Source organism: Manacus candei, unplaced genomic scaffold, assembly GCF_025592945.1.
Source record: "Manacus candei isolate 608988 ecotype Guabito, Panama unplaced genomic scaffold, ASM2559294v1 h1tg000015l, whole genome shotgun sequence".
Taxonomy (NCBI): Eukaryota; Metazoa; Chordata; class Aves; order Passeriformes; family Pipridae; genus Manacus; species Manacus candei.
In genome coordinates this window covers 17,452,504-17,471,348 of record NW_026138063.1, presented here as the reverse complement: position 1 = coordinate 17,471,348, position 18,845 = coordinate 17,452,504, and the positions used below count along the sequence as shown (strand labels likewise).

Here is an 18,845-nt window from a genome sequence, read left to right as displayed (position 1 = left end):
CACCTCTGTGTCCACGGCAAGAGCGAGGCTCTTTAAACGCCAGATAGAGGTAAGACTGATGAAAGGCATCTCCTCCTCTTTATAGTATAACAAGATGAAATTTCACCTGGTTAGATTTTTTTTTTTTTTTTCAAATCTCTGAGACAGTAGCTCCCTAGTCTGGGTGCTCTACAGCTCTGTCTGCAGGAGCAGACCACTAGAGGAGGATGCGTAGAGTGAAACCGTCAGTACTGTTGTCCAAACTACAAGTATTTCAGAGGGTTTTCTGGTGTGGTCCCATGCACTGAATACCCGCTAGCTGTTGGAGCACTTTATAAGCACATCCTCTGACTTAGTTTCATCCAGAAAAGATCCATTTTTGTGCTCTGAGACCACTCTACAATGTGAAACAAAGTAAGGTAAGTGGGTTTGCCCAGGAAATTCACTCAGGAGTGTAGTCCTGACTCTGACTGAAATGCTGTTGTAGGCACACCCTCCAACAGGAGCACTTTCCACCGTACAGCTGAGCAGCACTGTTCAGGGAGAATACAGTTTTATGAATGGCAAGCTTTTTTATTTATTTGGATTTTGCTATCTGGGCATTGTTCATTCTTTGGCAAGGGAGAGATCTACTGTAGGTTGATGCTGCATCTAAGGATTATAATTGTTAAGTTGGGGATCAAGATTTCAAGCATTTGACTGTGTGCTACCCTCAGACACACAATATCTAAATTTCACCTTCATCCTCAGTAAGTCCTTCCCCCTGTTCATGGATTTGTGCTCTTGTATTACAACCGTAGCTTTAAAAAGACTTTCCTAAAGAGAGATAATACCCAATTTCTCTCTCACAATGACACAAATGTGAAATAACAGTTAAATCAGCACTATCCCATTGATTGAAGTCTAGAACCATCTCTGATGAGAGTCTTTTGTCTCCAGCCTAGAGACATGTTTCACTACTCTTGACTAGTTGTGCCAATGGAGTGGAGAACATGTCATTTAACAAATGGCAGTGGTGGACTCCATCATTATTGGCATTCACTATGGAGATATAAAGCTACTTTAGTCCCAAGCACAAGTGTGACACAGGAGTTTACATCTCTCAGTGTCCAGTGCTCGTCCAGGAGGGAACATCCTGCTGTCTCAGCTGCTCTTGCAGTCCCACACCTGCATGGCTGAATACCACTGACCACCTCTCTGAGAAAAGGAATTTCTGGTCAGAAATTGTCCAACAAGCCTGACCATCACTGAGTAGGGTTTAGTATATATTCTGGGGTTTAATATAGATATATTAAACTACAGAGTAGTTTTAGGCAGAAGCTCAGAGCTCCTCTAAACTTGTATGGATCCTCCTGGGAAGAAGAAAGAAAAGGACCAAGGTGTAATTGCTGCCAGCATCTCTCTGTCTTTTAACACTCGCTTTGCTTATACCTGCCCTTTTTGCACTGAACCATCTATGGTTCATATTGGAATGTTTTAATTGCCATTGAGTGCTCCATGGTAAGTTACTTCATGCTGTACTGTGGTAAAAATGATGTGCTAAGTGATTTCTTTGTGGCCTCTGCTACAGTCTGGTTCTCCTGGAGATATAGAGCTAGGTCAAATCTGCACAACTGCTTCTGAAAATGAATGTGCCTGTGTATCATCATGTGTTCTTAAGTCTGTGGGCACTGCTAAAGACTGCAAAAATATAATTAAAAAATAAATCCATTAATATACCGACTGCTATTTGTCAATGACTACTTTGATTCCTGTCCCTCTTTTCCTTTCCATCTTTTCTGTTCTTTTTCCCCCTTTAAGTATACAAAAGTTTAAGACCATTATACCTCTAATAAATGTCCAATGAGTCTAATTTCTTGACCATACACAAAGTTGTGTCTGTTTGTGCAACATCAGCACCCCACTACCTCTGACATTGTCACGTGCTTACTAGTATGCATTCTTAGTGTCAGTCACCTACAGTGAACTGATGTAAAAAGTGTGGGAGAAGACAATTCCCAGTATTGCTTCATGGAAGCTGAGGCTCAGAAAAATTAAGAGTTGAAATTTTGAAAGTTGTCTAAAGCATATGGATTCTAAAATCACATTAAATCTGGTGTTCAAACATTATTTGTCAAAAACTTGGGTACCTAAAGGTCCAGGGGCCAGATTCTCAAAGACTGTTTGTTACTTTGCTAAGTGAAATCAACTGGATTTAGGTGCTTAACTGAACACATATGCTGTATCTCGTTCCTGACAATGATGTTTTCTTTAAAACATTTAGAAAATGCTGCCCTGTAATGCCTTCTAAAATGGGCTGTTCAGTAAACTTTCCAAACTGGAACCTCGTTTACTGGAAGTCATTAATTCGTTACATCTGATATTACAATGCTACTCTCTATGGACCCAAGTTGAACATAAAAATACACAAATAAAATAGCAGTGAAATTGAAATTACTACTTCAGTGGTGAGTATATATTAAAAGTGTACTTGAATATACAAAACATGATGAATTTCAAAATGAAAAAAAGGAGCACAGAATTTTATACAAATATACAACTTCATGGAAAATCTAGAAGGGATTTTTTTTCCACCAGGTCTCTGCTGTCACTTTAGGAAACTGAAGAGTTTAAGATCAGACAATGAGATGAAAATCTTCCATAAAGTTATCAGTACAAACATCTACTCTTCATGCGTTCTCTATGCAAAATTCAATCATCAGTTCCCTCTGTACATAAAGAAATAGCAATGTGCAGTATTTTGATTCCATAAATACTTGTAATCAAAATAAAATGGGACACTGTCTTTACTCATATGACTAAAACTAACAAGCACTGTTCATTTTTTACAAGCTATCTCTAGTTCTCTCTCACATATATTTTGCACCTGTTTCCTGAATTTCTGCTAGTGATTTTTGATCTGAGCTGTGCTGAGAAGGCATTCCTGAAAAATTCTGATACTCACAATTCTTCCTATTTTGGCTTGGTGTACAGCCTTTAGTCTCCATCTGGGTAAACACACCAAGCCAGAAAGAGATTTGTAGTCACATTTTCATACCCATAGGTACTTATGCTCCCCTGTGCTCCCTTAGAGGTGAACCTCAAATGAACATGAACAGTCATTGCCAAGGTTTGCAGAAATTCAAGGTGACATTAACTGACTCTCTAATGCTTTCTTAGCTTTCCTTATTAGTACTGTGAAGTTTAAAAGTTATACCTACAGAGAAAACCTCACAGGCTGCTTAGTGGCTCTTACTTTGTCATTTGCATCAAATACTTTCCTGTCCACGGAATCAGCAAACACAAGCAGCGACAAAGTTTATGATTTTTGCGACAAACACATAAAAACCAGCTTCAACAGCCTGTTTCCATCAGTCCTGAGGTAAGGGGTCCTTGAAATGTGTTGCTCAGAAGCACTGTGTGGAGGTACCTTTGCTTTGTGTGGCTTCATCACAGTGTATGGGCTTCCAGCCGACTTCACCACGGCTTCCATTTCCCTGCTGAATGTCGGGCTGTGACCCGAAACACAGGCTGGGTGATGCTCTGTGGGCGCCCTGCCAAAGCGTTTTGCAATAGAGGAACCTGACACACAGCTGTCATTTAAGGCCAGTTTATCTCAGGGAATCAATAGCCCTTTAAAAATTCACTGGCTCACATATCGTTTTCAGCGACGGTCATCAGAGGTTTTGTGCTCTGATTTCCCGGGCTTTTGAGGGAACTTTGCTTTTCAGCACATGGTGACATATCCATTGGTAAGAGGAAACTGACAGCCTTGACTTTCCCCCTGGAGAAAAAAAATGAGAAAGCATTATGAGGATTGCAAATGTATAAAACATGCAAAGAAAGTTAAAAAAAAAAACTTCAAGCAACCCAGCAAGCAAAAGCTAAATGCTTTCAGCCCTTGCGTGCTGCGTGGAGGCAGGATTTCATGCCATTCACAGGCTTCCCAAAGGACTAAGCACAGTGCTACCTGCCTGTCTGCTGGAAGCATTCACTTTCTTCCATGGAGTCTCACATCTGTCTATCAGTGCCCAATGTGTGTGTGCAAAGCTGTGTGCACACAGAACCCTGAGGGTGCACATGCACCCCCATGGACCCGGGGGGGTCCTCTAGTGGCTTGATGTTTATATGCATCAGCACCCAGCTACTGCCAGCAGGTGTGAGAACAGTGGTTTCCAAGTGTGCACATGGTAAATTACACCAGAGGCAGAAACATCTTCCTTTATGTGTCCCAAAACAGGTTGGTTTGGCATGTAAATTGGTTCAGTTTTGCAGAGCTTTGGTTGTCGTTCTGATTGTCCTCTGTGATGCTTGTCAGCTCACTCAGGCGCTCATGGAGCACAAGGAAGGAAAATTATGACAATATTAAAATATTTTGGGATGGTTACAGGGCAGAGGACCTCCATGATTTCCTTGCCCCTTCTCCCCTGAGACCTGTCTCACTGGAAGGTGAAACCACCAAGCTTGAACACCCCAGTGGTGACATTTGTACCAAACAGGCCTTGTACCTTTTGTGATTTTACTATAATAGCCCTGAAAACAGTTCTCATCTTCTCTAATCCTACATTCAAATATTTAACGGTTTTTATTTATGAAACACAAGCAGGAATCCCTTGGTATAAATAATGCTTTGGCATAGAGGAATTAAAATATTTTAAACATGCAAATTAGTGATGATTTGTTAGCAGTGCTGTTATTACTTGGGTGCAACTGCACTGTATATAAATTCAAGGTGATACTTCCACAGAGTTAATTTTAAAGCAAAAAAATTCAGCATCGAATACAGGATTATAGCCTTGGAGCAAAATGTGAGAAAGCTACAAGAAGAATAGGAAAACCTGACATGAAGCAGCATGCTGGGAAGCAAAAATGTCATCCCTGTAGAAAATTAACCTTAATAAGCTTGCTGAACTCATTGCTAGAAATTATCCTACTATTGAAAAGCTAACTAAGATTGGTGTCTGTGTTAGACCATTGGGTATATAATGGAAGCATCTACCACTAAGACTAAAAAAGATATTAGATTTTTTTTGGTGTAAGAAACACAGAGATCGTGCTTTCAGGATATTACACAGCCTACTGAGGGCATTTGGTAAAAAGCTCCTTCTGTAGCTGTTTCTTCTCCTAAAGCAGCCAGCAGTGAGAGGACATGAGTCATGGTGCCACACTCATTGCTGTTCAGCCTGGCAAGGCAGCTCTAATGGTGGAGATAAAATTGTCAGCACCGTCCTGTGGCCGCGGGGTAACCGGTAGGTCCCAAGGCAGTAGATGTAACAGATCTGTGCTGCTGTTTGGATTGCTTTGAGAACTCTTTCCCTTTATGAGCAAGCAGCAGGATTTGCCATTGCAATTCTGCTCCTGCACACTGACCCTGTGTTTCCCACCACACACGCCTTCCACGTGAGCCGGCTCAAGGGCAAAGCTCTCAGAGAGTTCATGTGCACAGAGTCTTGAGTTTCCCTGAGCCCAGTGGAGCATATGCAGAAATCCAGAGCTACAGGGTCATGGTGCTTTTGAAAATGATATGAGTTCACTGCCAGGGACTAAATTTAGGTGTCTAAATGCTGTAAAACATCTGACCCTGAAATGTCCTTAACTAGAGAACCCAGGTGCCTCTGGAAGCTTGGTCTCGTTGTCCCTTGCAGCCTCTCAGAGAGGAGCTGGGCTCTGAGCTGCCTTTGCACAGGGAGTGCAAGGGGCTGGGCACTGGTCTGCTCTGGGGACATATTGTTGAAGGGGGTACAGAATAAAAGCTGTTGTGGTGGGCCATGTGGACAGATACAACCACACAGGTGACACAACCCACTGCAGGTATACAGCCCATGAGGGTGGCCACTGGAGCCTTTCCCCAGGACATGCACAGGCAGACCCACGGACTTCTCCCTGCTCAGACACATGCTTTGAGGCCATTTGGATTACATGGCTTTTGAACACAGCATGGTCAGGCTAAACCCAGGAATTGACATGGATTCCCAGGGTGGACAGATCAGCACCAGGAGGTGACTCAGCTATCATATCTCACAGTCTCATTACTGCTGCTACTAGCTTTAGTTGTTGTCCTGTGTTGGAAATCTTCTCATCAATGATCAGAGGAGCTCAGGGTTTGTCCAGCAGCCCTCTCACTTAATTTAGAAGCCGTCTTGAGACTACTTTTCTCAAAGCTGGAGGCATTAACTTGTAATGCTTCAGTTACAGGGGAAATACAATACAGTACATCTAATTCCATGAGCCATAGTAATCACACTTCCAAAGGCATAATTCAGAGTTCCCCCGTATCTCCATGCTTTTTTTCCAAAGTTTAAAAATCCCTTTCAAGCTTAGCTTGTCAGAACATCACATCAATCTGCAAAATTCTCCCTGGCTTTAACAGTATAAAGGTTTCAACCCTTTTCTCTCTCCGTTAGCCTCTCCTTTCTATAGCAAATTTAACCTACTACCACTGCCAAATTTCATAAATTGCAAGGAGGAGCCGGACAACTTCCCCCAAAGAAGGCTCCAGTCTGCTCAATGTACATTGAGTCTATACATGCAGTCTGCCCATATACATTCAAACAAAGATTTTGCTGATAACAAACTAAGACCCAGAGCAATGTCCATATATGTTGTTAGAGCTGTGATACTGTGAAGGCAAACCAAGCCTACCTGCACCTATAGACGTGCTCCTGAAACAGCTTCATGTTGCTGGAGTGGCTGTAGGAGGGGCAGCTGGACGATGATTTTTCAAGCCCTTTCTCCTCCTCCCTGATGAGCTGTGCTGCAGCAGGAGGGGCTGGTGGCCAGGCACTGCCTGGCACCTCTGGGAGCCCATTGCTTGAAGGTTTCCTGCTGGCCCTGTGGGACCTGGCACTGGGAGGAGCAGGAGCTGGTGAGGTGGGGGGGTAGCGTCTCACAGTCATGGCAGTATCTGAGAAACAGAGGAAAAAGCAGAGCTGGAAACAGTAATTCAGATATCCTCAATATATTTTTGGAGAATGACTTTTTACAACTAGCAGATAGTGACAGAACAAGGGGGAACAGTTTTAAACTAAAAGAGGGGACATTCAGATTGAACACTAGGAGGAAATTCTTTACTGTGAGGGTGGTGAGACACTGGAAGAGGTTGCCCAGGGAAGTTGTGGATGCCCCATCCCTGAAAGTGTTCAAGGCCAGGTTGCATGAGTCTTTGAGCAACCTGGTCTAGTGTAAGGTGTCCTTGCCCATAGCAGGGGAGTTGGAACTGGATGATCTTTAAGGTCCCTGCCAACCCCAAATATTCTGCCATTCTATTTTGAATCACTTTCTTTGGGCTCAAAAAAGCTTTGTATGTGGTGAGGCTGAGGCAGAGAAGGCCAGACAGCCCCTTTGGGTCTCACTCTTTCCCCTAGAAGGCAGCTGAAGAGGAAGAGCTGCAGCTTTCCCACTTGCCAGAACTCCAGACTGCTATTCCCAAACTGATGACATCTGTGGTCACCAGCAGCCTCGGTTTGAGAGGCCTTCAGGTTGGTAACCTGGCCACTGGGTCAGGGGGCTTGGCAGCAGCCACCTGGCTTCACATCAATCCACTAGTGCTGTTCAGCCTCTCATTTTATTCATTCACACAGATTTGTCCCTGTGAAAACTTGTGGGGCCATTTCTCTGATACTTCTCACCAAACAACATTTTGCTTAAATTCCTGATTCATTAAATCCTCCAGAAGTCACAGCTAGACTTCTCTAACTGAGGAATATTTCTGTTTTTCTCCTCTGATAAAACTGTGAAGAGTGTGTATTCCTGTATATTGGCCCCTCTCTGTCTCAGCCAGAACTAACTGCGTTATCTGCAAAACTAAACTGCACGTCTGGCATGATGTATGCAGCCAACTCATCATTATTTGTTATTGAGAAAAAGATTTTTCTCATCTTTTACTAAGGCAAGAGAGGTTATGGCATGGTTACAACTGCTGGCCCTTTTCTGCCTGGAGCAGAGAGGGGACAGGCATGGTCAGGATTGCCCATGCCTGTGAAAACCCAAAGCAGTGAGTCAAATTCTCCTTAAATAAAGAAAAACTGAACTCCTTGAGTTGGATCCTTTGTTTGAGCAGCAGTAAAATACTCCACTAAGCTCAGCTTAGGGGATGCAGGTAGCACCCTAAAAAGACCACAGAGCAAGACACCTAGTTAGGGTGTCTTGGTGGAGGTGCGAGCACAGAAGGCGGCCAGAGCACTTTCACGGAGCTGACCAGACAGACAACCAGCAGCTCATCCCTCACTCCCTGCAGACATGTAACAGCCAGGCTGGGAGATCCTGCATGGGCAGCACTCACGGGTGCCATGGACAGCCCCAGACAGCCCCGACTCGTTGGTACCTGTCTGCTCCTTTGGTGCTGGAGCAGGACTGGCTGGGATGGCTCCCTGCAGAGATGCTGGAGAGCCAGCAGGTCCTTCTTCATCCCTGGCGAGGCTCCTCACATCACTGTTCCCACCTCCTCTCGCTGCCTCTCTCTCCGGTGGCACAGCTCTCTGCCCGCAGACCTGCAGCTCTCCCTTTAGGGCCCTGTTTTCCCTCTCCAGCTTGTTGATTTGGGAGCGCATCTTGCGGATGACCTGGAGGAGGTGTGCATTGCCCTCCATGGTCCTACGCCACGCAGAAGGCTCCCTGCTCTCCCGCAAAGTGCCTGCCCTGCAGACAGGCAGGCAGGCAGGCAGACCCTGCCCTTAAATCCTCTGGACAATGGGAGTCCCTCCCCGCATGCCCGGCATGGACCAGATCTGAGCACTGAGAGGGCTGGACCGAGTTGTCAGGTTACTAAGAGAGGGCTCATGATTTATTCATTCGGGGGTTCGAGTTTCAGAGCAGCGCTGGCCTCTTACACCCCGCACAAATCACTGTCAACGCGGTATTGATGCACCATCGGAAAACCCGCCCGCCCCCTCGCTTGCCTCGGGCTTTGGTTTTCTCCTCATGGACCAAGGAGGACAGAGCCCATTTCCTTTGCTTTATCTAAAAAGGCCAGTGATCGTCTCCGCGGTACAGAGGGAGGGTTGCCCTTTGTGGGGCAGTGATTCCTCTCTCCTTTAACACAGGGTAAATTACTCTTTTTCGCTCTTTGCATCTGGAAAAGAATTAGCAATTTCTCACAGGAATATTAAATTTCCAAATGAAAGCTGATACAGTGCAAGACCCCCACTATTAACAACATATGCCAACAGTGGTGATGGACAAGCAGGTGCACTAAAGCTCTCCTGGAAGGCTGCAGCAGAGCCCAGGCCCTTTCTGGGCACTGAGGGAGGCTCAGTGGAGTGGAGCACCTGCACCAGCATCCCAGGAGTGTAACAAGAGACAGATCAGGCATGATTCTTGCATTAGAAAGAGAAACACAATCCTCTGTGCTTCTCTCATCACCTAGTCCCTAAAGCCATCTTTCTGCTGGCAATAAAATGCAAAAACATGTGGAACATTCTTCCCACTCTCCAAAACTTACTTCAAAATACAAAACTGAGAATGCCAGAAAGTCAGCGGGAAAATAATTTAACACACCTTTTGCTTCGAGGATATTCCCAATACCTCAACAGTGACTCAAGAATATTTTAAAGAGAAGAAAAGACCTTTCAGCTGTGTGCACTTCCCCGCTCTGCTGCTGAAGGCTGGGGGAGGAAAGAAAAACTGCTGTGAGATGCTTTAAAAAAGAGATGACTCAGTTTTATTTTTTCCAGAGGGTGTGCCAGAAGGGCTATCATGAGGAAGCCATTGGGTCTATGAGGAAGTGCTGCTGCCCAGCAGCTACTGGGAAGTTGGGAAGAAACTGCTGGAATTGAGAGAAAACCAGAGATGGGAGTGAGGAGCTCTGCCCTGGGGTATATGTCCCCAGGTGGGTAATGCTCCCTTCTGGGAGCAGCATCCTCAAAAAGTGCTTCATAAGGACAAAGTGGTTCCTGCAGGTCATGCTGTGCTCCCTCCCCTGCTGACCCACATGCTGTGCCTAACAAGGGCAGGTGGGGCTTGCTGTACAACCTACAGGAATACTCACCTATGCTGATTTTTCCAGTGACACAGGCACAAGGCTGGGGATCAGGAGCCACGAGAGCTGCTGGTCACCTCCTGGGAACCTCTCCAGAGGGCTCTGCATAGTTCAGGCTGCCTGCAGAGGGGTAAAATGAATGTGAGTTCTCAGGATGCAGATGAAGCCCACAGCACCCACGACCTCTCATGCAATCACTATGCCAGGGGAGGAGTAAATCAGGCCCTGAACATTGTCCTGCCTCCTGCCGGACCGGCATGCCGGGCTGTCTGGGCCTGGCATGCCAGCATTAACCTTGGCAGAGCTCCTGGTGGGACATGGCAGTCCTTGCTTCAGCCCACCCTGATCACGTCAGCAAGAGGCCTCAGCTTACGCCGAGTTTTCATCTCCATCCTAGAGAGGTGCATGTGGTTGTGGGCATAACAATATACAGATGGGAAGAAGCAGGCAAAGCTGGGCTTAGAAAAAGTCTTCACCCAGGCTTCAATAACAGTGTGGGTGTCCCTGTGCTGGGAACAATGTGTAGTGACCATTATGGGTCTATTTCTCCAGCAAGCAAATCAGGTACCGGAGCAGTGACAGCACCCAAGTGTAGTTATAATATTGCTGCTGATCCTGCAGCAGGCGGGTTTGGCTGGGCAGGGGACACTTGCCAACTCAGCAATTAGCTTACCCCTGCTGTAGCTGAAGACATCTGCTCCTCTGATCCCACACCTGCTGCTCCTCTGGAACTGGGGCAGGCACAGACCTTTTGATATAACAGGAACTTCTGAGGAAATGGCTTGTAATCTCGTACAGCTGCTCCTGCTGCAACTCCTGCCCAGGGATGGATGGGCAGGGGGCCAGATGACTCAGGAGTTTTGGACAAGGGAAACCTGGCAAAGCTACCTTTGTGACTGGGCTGATTGGTGTGTTCCCTGTAAGCAGAAAGGGCTCTGTGAACACAATCTTGTTTTTGTAAATTCAGCAGGGTCCAAGATGTGTGCTTGCCCTGCCAGCTCCCAGGTGCTGCCACTCCATGTGCCACGGGTGGGAAACGTCCTCAATACCTCTCAGCAGTGGCACACTTGCAGGCTGCAGATTTTGGTTGAGTGTATCTTCACTGTGCCTTTCTGTGCCTACTAAAAACATCTACAGCTGTGTGGTTTTTGCTGTAAAACACTTCAACTTTAAATAATTTAACAGAGAGGCCAATTTCTCACACCTGAACTGCTTCAGCAAATTGTGCGTGGTAGGACACGGACCTGGGTAAAATTGTATTCACCCTCAGTCATATCTGAACATCTCCACTAGAAAGAATAACCAAAGACAGAGTTCCTGGCAGCTGTTGGACTCAAGGAACCCCACAGCAATATCTCTATGTGGCTGCTCGTGCATGTGCTCAGTGGACTGTACGAACTGCATACCAAGCAGTACTGCAGCAGAAAACCTGTGAACACAACACAGAAGCCTTCTGGAGCAGCTTCATGCAAAACTGTGGGGAGCTCAGCTCTTTACACTGCCACTGCTTGATATTCTGCAGCTCCCTGCAGAAGGGAAGGGCTGTGCTGAGAGTGGAGAAGGTACACTGTGAGAACTGCCATCAGCACAAAACAGCACCTGCACAGCCACCACCAACAGTGAACAGTTTTTATAATCATCTCACTTACCAAATCTTCTGTCTTGCTCCCCTGAGGTTAGAGAGAAAAAAACCCCAAAAAGGACTCATTTCTACTCTAGTGAGATGATTTTTTTTCAATCAAATCACAACACTTTGTCCTTGAAAAATCAACAGCAGGTGTATGGATACTTTCTATGACATAGTGCAGTGTGTCATGCCTCCCAGTGGCAAGGGAGTCCCTGTGGAAAAAGACAGAGCTAAACCCGACCAACAGAGAGCACAAGTACCAGACTTCTGCTGCCATAAACATGCACAAATCAGTGCTGTGACACCCACACTCTGCACTAGTGCAGCAGGGACTGCTGAGGCTGCCCCTTCCCGCCACATGTGCTGAGCAGAGCGTGGCTGGGCTGTCACAGACTTTAGTCTTTAGGAGGAGGAGATGGACAAGATTGAATGTGGCTGGAGGTGGAAAGGCTCTTTCTGTTACTATTGAGCAATAAATAAACACCCTTCCTTTTTGCCTGGCAACATACTCCTCCTAACTCACAGATTTCCATCATGATGGTGCTCTGCTTTCCCTCTGATGCCTCTGCTGCACCTTCACCCCTGCCTACCACAAGGCACCACATCACACTGGTCCTATGGCATCTTGACTGAGGACCAGCAATGCTGCACTGCATCTCCAGCCTCACTGGATAGGATGGGGGAGCAGCAGAGCAGCCCCTTGGCCCAGACAGGAAATCTTGGGGAAGAGAGATGGCTCACAGCTCCATCATCCTGGCATCAAGCCTAAAGCCCAGATCTCTGTCAGGGCTGGAGTCTCCAGGGGAGGTTTGCTGTTATGAGTCTTGAATGTCAGCAGCACTGGATTTTTGCATCCTATAAAAAATGACCCAGCAAAAGTGTAACAGCTGCTCTGGTCAAGGTCTATGCCAAACCCTTCCTATGGCCACTGTGCAAGAAATCCCTGTGACCTGAGTCCTTGCTTGATTTCTGACACGTTTTACACTTCGTTGTGGTGCAGAAGAGCCTAATTCTCTTCTGAATTTGACTGTACAACTTAAGGAGGTAAAAGAATATTTCAGTTGATTTAAAAATTAACAAAAAAAATGAGTTTTGTGTGCTGATTCTTTTTTGCTGATACCCTTCTCATCATTTTGCTCCTGTACATCTGAAAGGACTGAATAGGTCTAATGCCAAAATTTGATCCCATATTGACCTTCTTCTTGTTTAATTCTCAGTGGCTTCTCCATTTTAATGGTAAATTAAGAGGTAAGTGGTAAATTTAAGAGGTAAATTTATATATTTTCCAATTTTCATTTCTCCCTTTTCATTCTTCTCGAAGTTTAGACATTTAGACATTTAAATTATCCCTATGCTTTACTTGGCCAGTACTGTTGCTTGAGTTTTAGCATCAGGTTTGAGACTGATGCTCGTATGAAATGTGTTGTCTTCCATGCACTCAAATTTAACAGCTTAAATATTTGGGACGTGTCACAGTCTGCAAGGCCCTTGCTCACCTGAGCCCTGCATGCTGGCAGCCACATCAGTGTCCCCAGAGGTGCTGCTCTGCTAGGCCAGGTCACAGCTTGTTTTGAATGCATTTCATCTGCAAATGCTCAGCCATGCAAAGAAATGCATCCTTCTTATGAGGAAAGGATTTGGCAGAATAGATTTTTCAGCACAAATGGGAAATGTTCTAATAATTGGATAGACAGCTCAGCGTCTAAAGTTTGCTGGTCACGTCTGTGTTTAGTAGTTTCCTAATGTGCCCTGGCCATGGACTCTCCAGTGCCCAGCCTGCCTTCACCCAGCCAAGAGGTACATCCCTGTAGGGCCACTGCTCCTTCCTCAGGTCAGTCTGGGCTCCTCCCAGAGCTGAGCTTCCACAGTGAAGGCAGGTACAGAAGCTCATACCAATTTCTGCAGTAGTGCCTCAGGCTTTCACCAAGGCAATCAGCTAATTATGTGCTGACTAGATTCATTCTGGGGCTGTTGGAGCACCCCCAGTTTTAACTGGGAAAACCTTCCCCTCTTCTGAGCCAGCATTGCTTTGCAGACAAAAGGGGAACCTGAAGGCCCATTTTGGTGCACTCCCACAACTACAAATCCTGAAAAGTATCCATTCTTATTCTGAAAAGTGTGAATTTTGGATCTTACCTGTTCCACAGTTGAAGTCTGCTATTCCTAAGCCCCTTCTGAATTTCAAAGGTGAGGTATGCCAGCATCGGGGCACCCATGTGGGAGTGTGCCAGTGCTACCATGCCAACAAGCAGGTGCCTGCCCTCCCTGCTTCAGGCTGTTCCCCAGAACCACAGCCCACCTACACACAGAAAGAAACTCCTTTTTCACCTGTGTAAAAGGGCTGAGAATTTGCCCTTGTGTGCAGAGCTCTGTAGAAGCACAGAGCAGCATCCACGAAGCCGCCCAAGCCGAGGGCAAGATGCTCCTGCCCTACTGGCATATCCACGGCCTGGGCTGCAGCCAGCCCCACCACCCGCAAGGGAGCCGCCTTCCTGACCGGCCACCCACGTCTCAACAGAGCGTGAACAGCATCTGACTCACGTCACTTCTGTCCAAAGCTGTTTTCTGAGCAAGCTCGGGCAGCAGAATGAAAATTACCCAGTGGATTGGCAGGATGAGCCCAGGAAGGCAATTGCAAGTCTGCATGAGTGCTCTGTCCTTGACATTGAAGTGGGAGGAGGGAGTGCAGCAGCACACCAAGTGGGAGGGAGATATGGGGCACAGGGACATGGGCTGCCTTGGGGGCACAGACATGACCAGCAGCATTTGGAGAAGAAGTGGGGAGTGGTGAGGGCAGACCCCGTGGAAACGCTCACCAGCCTCACGTGGAGCCGAGCATGAGAGCCCACAAACCTGGCTGCTTTCTATGCTTGAATGAGACCTTGCCTCACACTCATGACTAATTAAATGCTCCCTTTCAACCATGTCTGAGCAGTGACTGTTGCTCACAGTGGGTGTAGTGAGACAGTTGTGGAGAGCAAGCTGCACAACCTCCCAAAACCAAAACAAGATGGCAAAAAACAGTTATATGTGTAAAGCATTCTCAGGTTTCAAAATCTCATTAGGTAACAATGGCACAAAGTTATTAATTAGTATATTAAAAGGTAATTGTTTAACTTGTTAATGTCTATTAAGCACCCTTTTTCTTTTGCAAGGACCATTTGCCTGTGCCTTAACACCCACATGGATGCAGAAAATCCCACACAAGCCCTCTTAAAAGAAGCCTCTGCTTGCTTTGGTGCCTGCAGGGAGCCAAGCGCCTGTGCAACACATTGAGCCTCTTGGCTGATGTATACAGCCTCATATCTTATTAGTGCTGCTTTGATTTTGAGCATTGAAGGCTTCTGAAAGGGGTCTGAATTCCAGCAGGGGATGCTCAATACTTTCGAAAAACCAGGATTAACCTGAACATGGGAAATGGAAACACCGAGATACGTGAGTCATGTCTGAAAACCTTGGCTATGGTTTTGGACTGGGCTGGCAGTGAAGCAAGGCTAGAGAAAAGTTTTAGACTTTTCAGAGGGCACTTCAGGGCTTCTTGTTGCATTTCCAAGGCTCTGGGTCTCTGTCCCTTTAAATGGATCCTCAAGTTAGTGTGGAATAATCACAACGAGTCTCTTTTATGCCAGCTCCCTGAAAGCACAACATATGCTACAGAGTACAAAACCGTGCCTCATGCAAGAGAATCTATAAACTCAGCTGGAGATTTTCATAACGAGGAGCTTGCAACTGGGCCCACAGTCACCTGCACAGAGCTTGCGATGGCTTTCAAATTAAAACAAGCCCTCACTCATGGGAAAGAGCCTTCTGATTACAGAGCAGCCCCAAGCAGAAAATCCAGCCTAAAATTCAAATTATTAATAATTATTTTTTATTCAGTTTTCTTTTCTCAAGCAAAACACACCATATATCAAATGTACGTGAGGATATTTGAATCTCTGTAGCTGTATCGTGCCATATTTAATCTGTGCAAAAACATCTAAAGCATGACTCAGAACTATAGGGCATTTGCAGGTCACAAAAAGACATCACAGGGCAAGTAACACCTTCACAGCTGTTCTCCAACAAAAATGAGTGATTATAGTTAACTGAAGCAGCACATGGGGAGCACAGCTCAAAAAGCACACCTGAAATGCAGTTTCTATAAGCTGGGGTGTAATTAATCAGAAAAAATGGAAGTGTGCATTTCTCTGATGCTGTTCAGGGGGAGATGTTCATACTCTGATGCTGTTTACACTGAGAACTTCAAGATGCTTTAGTGAGTAATTAAGAATCACGTGAAGAACTTCAGCAACCTGGACAGAAAAATGATGCAATTATGATTGCACCTTTGCATTACTGAAAATTTTCCAAAAATACCTGTACGTTGTCAACTTAATGAAAGCATTACAAGCAACCATGCACATATCCCATGTGGGCTACGACTCCTGAAGGACTGAAGGACACTCATTACTGGAAGACAGACACTCATTACTCTGAATCTCAACTCACTGTGCCCCAGAGATGCTCCTGAAGGCATGGGATGTGGATGGCTGCACAGGATTGATCCCAAACCTCTGTTTGGGACCCCTACAGGGGCAGCAGCAACTCCTCCCATAGTGCCATGAGCCAAAACTGCTTAGGTATCAATGTTTTTGCATCTTGAGGCTACACATATGGAATAGATGTCCCACTTACTAAACTAGGAGACTCTCCAAGGTGAGCTCTCTACCATTCTACCTTAAAGCCACTCTCTTGCCTGACAATCTAGACACTGCAAGAGCCTTCCCCTAACCCTGCTGGTTTCACTTTAGTTTTACTTTTTCCCTCATCTCCAAATACTCCAACACATGCCTGGGAGGTAGGAAAGTTACTTGCTATTTTCCATAGCTAATATTTCACCAAGGAACTGTGCTGGACTTTTCTTGAAAAGAATAATAATGTTCTCATTTCCTCCACCACCTCCCCATTGCCACTCTGCAGACTGCAAACAAAGACATGCTAGAAGGCCCCTTGTGGAAGAGCTGTGGACACCCAGACTGGGGCCTGCATCCTCTGCTGCTGGCCATGAGCCCACCCTGGTCTCGGTGGCCACCTGGCTTTCCACTCCCTCCAGGGAGGGAACCACAGGGTGAACCCTGTCCTGTCACAGCCTCTACTCCAAAAATGGTACCGAGTGTCCCTTTCCTTTTTGCTGTACATGCTGCTGCCTGCACCAGGAAGAGGGGTTGGTTTAGCAGCCCCCCCTTGCTGGGGTGAGCAGCACTGCCAGGGGCTTCCACAGGGAGGGCACAGCCAGAGGGACCAGCCTCATTTGGAGTAAACCCCAGCACACTCCCGATTTAAGTCATTTTGAAACAAAAGCATCAATTTGGCATTTCCCAAAGTTTCCCCTGCTTTTCCCAACTCAAATTATTCTGTTCAGTTTTAATTAGCAAATAATTTCCGTTGTGTTTTCCAGTAAGAGGGATTCTATGTTTGAAGTACAGGGGAGATGGGACCCAGCCCTGAGGGAGGCAGTGGGAATAGGGCTGTGTGGATGGCCACTGCACAGGGTTTGTAATGAGGCAGGGGCTAATGATCCTGCTGCCTTGTAATCTGAATGTCCCAGACTTTGCAGCTTGGAAAATGCACTGCTCCAGCACATCTGATCTCTGGGAGGTCCTGACCCACTGTCCCTAACTCGGTGCTCACGTTTTGATCTCTCTCATGAGCCGTGTTCTGTGCGGTGCAGGCAGAGTGGCTGTTCCCATCACAGGGCTTACCTGGGAGCTGAAGCCAAGTGGGTGCTCTGCTGCACAGGAGCTGACCCCCTGCATCTCTGCAGCCCAAAAAACCCACAGCAGATTTTCTCTCTGCTGTTGCACAGAGTGTGCTCACCAGAGAGGGAGCCCTGACCCTTCTTGTCGGGATGTATGTACTTGGGGCCCCTGCAAAAGCAAAAGAACCACAAAGAAAAAACCCAAAAAAACCCCTGCCCATTCTATGCTGTGGCTGCCAGACAGCCAAGGTGCAGGAAAGGAGCAGAAGGAGCAGGAAACACATGTGGGGCCAAGAGGTCCATGCCAAGTGGTTCCTGATCATGCAAAAGCAGAGGGGATGCAATGATAGGGAAGCTGAAGGTTCTTCCTGGTCATGGTTACAGTTCTACATGGGCTTGGCCTTTTGGATTAATTTTATTTATCTCCATACAATTCTCTTAAATAAGAAACATAGTTTGTTTGGTTTTTTCTTTTCTATTTCTACAGCTTTGAATGCTTTCCTCCAAATCCCATTTCTCTGTTCTCATTCAATATTTGATTTTAACATCCTAGGTTCCTTTTAACTGCCTAGGTTCAAAGCTCACTTCATGGCTTTAATTTGCTTGTTGTGGCCTTAATTATTTTTGTGATTATCTAAATATTATGAGAAAAATATTTTGCATGCATACCAAACTTGTTAAAAATTGGTAAATGCATTCAAATCTATAGCAGATACTTTAAAGATATACTTTGTCTTGAAGATTCACCTTCCCATTACTTACAGCTGACATAATGAGTAGTCGGTTACCAGTTCAAAAAAATGTTCAAACTGAAGTAAAAGGTACTGCAGCCTGGAGCTTCTCAGCACATGTAGAACAACACTTTTCATGCTGAGAGCCAAAAAGCCCCATTTAAAGCTACGTATGGATGTAATTTCACTTCTTCCCAGATCCAGGCCTGTGGATGGCCAGCACAGGGGCAATGTGTCAGGATGGTACAGATCATCTCCCATTTCTCATTTGGACATTATACAAAACTAAAGTTTTAAAAAAAAATATTCCTGTTCAGATGAACACTATGTTGCCAATGTAACATCTCTCCAGTGAATGTTAAGATATAATTACCCTGCAAGGAATGATTCCTATTAAACATTTAATACATCTCCCTCTAATTGAAATTTAAGCCTTTGGTTGTGGTTGGGTGTCACTAAAGATGTGATTAAACATAAAATATGTATAACACTTAACTCCTTTTGGGGTGTTGAGAGACCTTCCACTAAGTAACAAACATGAATAATTTCTTTTGCACTCTGAAAAGTTTTTAAAGAAGCTCTATTTGAGGCTGACACGGGAAGATCTCCTTCCGCAGATGAAAGGGAATCTTTCACCAGCTTTGCCGGCAGCAGCAGGGGGATGAGCCTCCTCCAGCTGGAGGAATAAGTGTAAGTAAGAATAAACTGTAAAACAATTCACTGGAGAAACCATCTCTCTGAGAACAGCTGACCATGATCTTGTGGCAGCCCTGGACAAAAGGAGTCTCAAAGGGGAGCTCTTGGCAGAAAAAA

The 18,845-nt window shown here is 45.7% G+C and overlaps 1 protein-coding gene across 1 annotated transcript; it reads right to left on the bottom strand.

Annotated features, from left to right (window-relative positions):
- Nucleotides 1-3,271: 3,271 nt before the first annotated feature.
- On the bottom strand, nucleotides 3,272-8,846 carry CCDC195 (coiled-coil domain containing 195). The gene is made up of 3 exons (XM_051781457.1): nucleotides 8,282-8,846; nucleotides 6,601-6,862; nucleotides 3,272-3,742 (listed from the first exon to the last, which is right to left on the bottom strand). Exons 1-3 carry the CDS (start codon nucleotides 8,544-8,546, stop codon nucleotides 3,610-3,612), a joined length of 660 nt encoding a protein of 219 aa, XP_051637417.1. The 5' UTR covers nucleotides 8,547-8,846; the 3' UTR covers nucleotides 3,272-3,609.
- Between the last annotated feature and the right edge of the window lie 9,999 nt (nucleotides 8,847-18,845).

What these genes read in the sequence shown, in the direction of transcription:
- CCDC195 (XM_051781457.1), bottom strand. Translation starts at nt 8,546, where the DNA reads ATGGAGGGCAATGCACACCTCCTCCAGGTCATCCGCAAGATGCGCTCC. An exon ending in AGCACCAAAGGAGCAGACAG is followed by an intron (nt 6,863 to 8,281) that starts GTACCAACGAGT and finishes TCTGTTTCTCAG; the next exon opens with ATACTGCCATGACTGTGAGA. An exon ending in GAGCACGTCTATAGGTGCAG is followed by an intron (nt 3,743 to 6,600) that starts GTAGGCTTGGTT and finishes TTTTTTCTCCAG; the next exon opens with GGGGAAAGTCAAGGCTGTCA.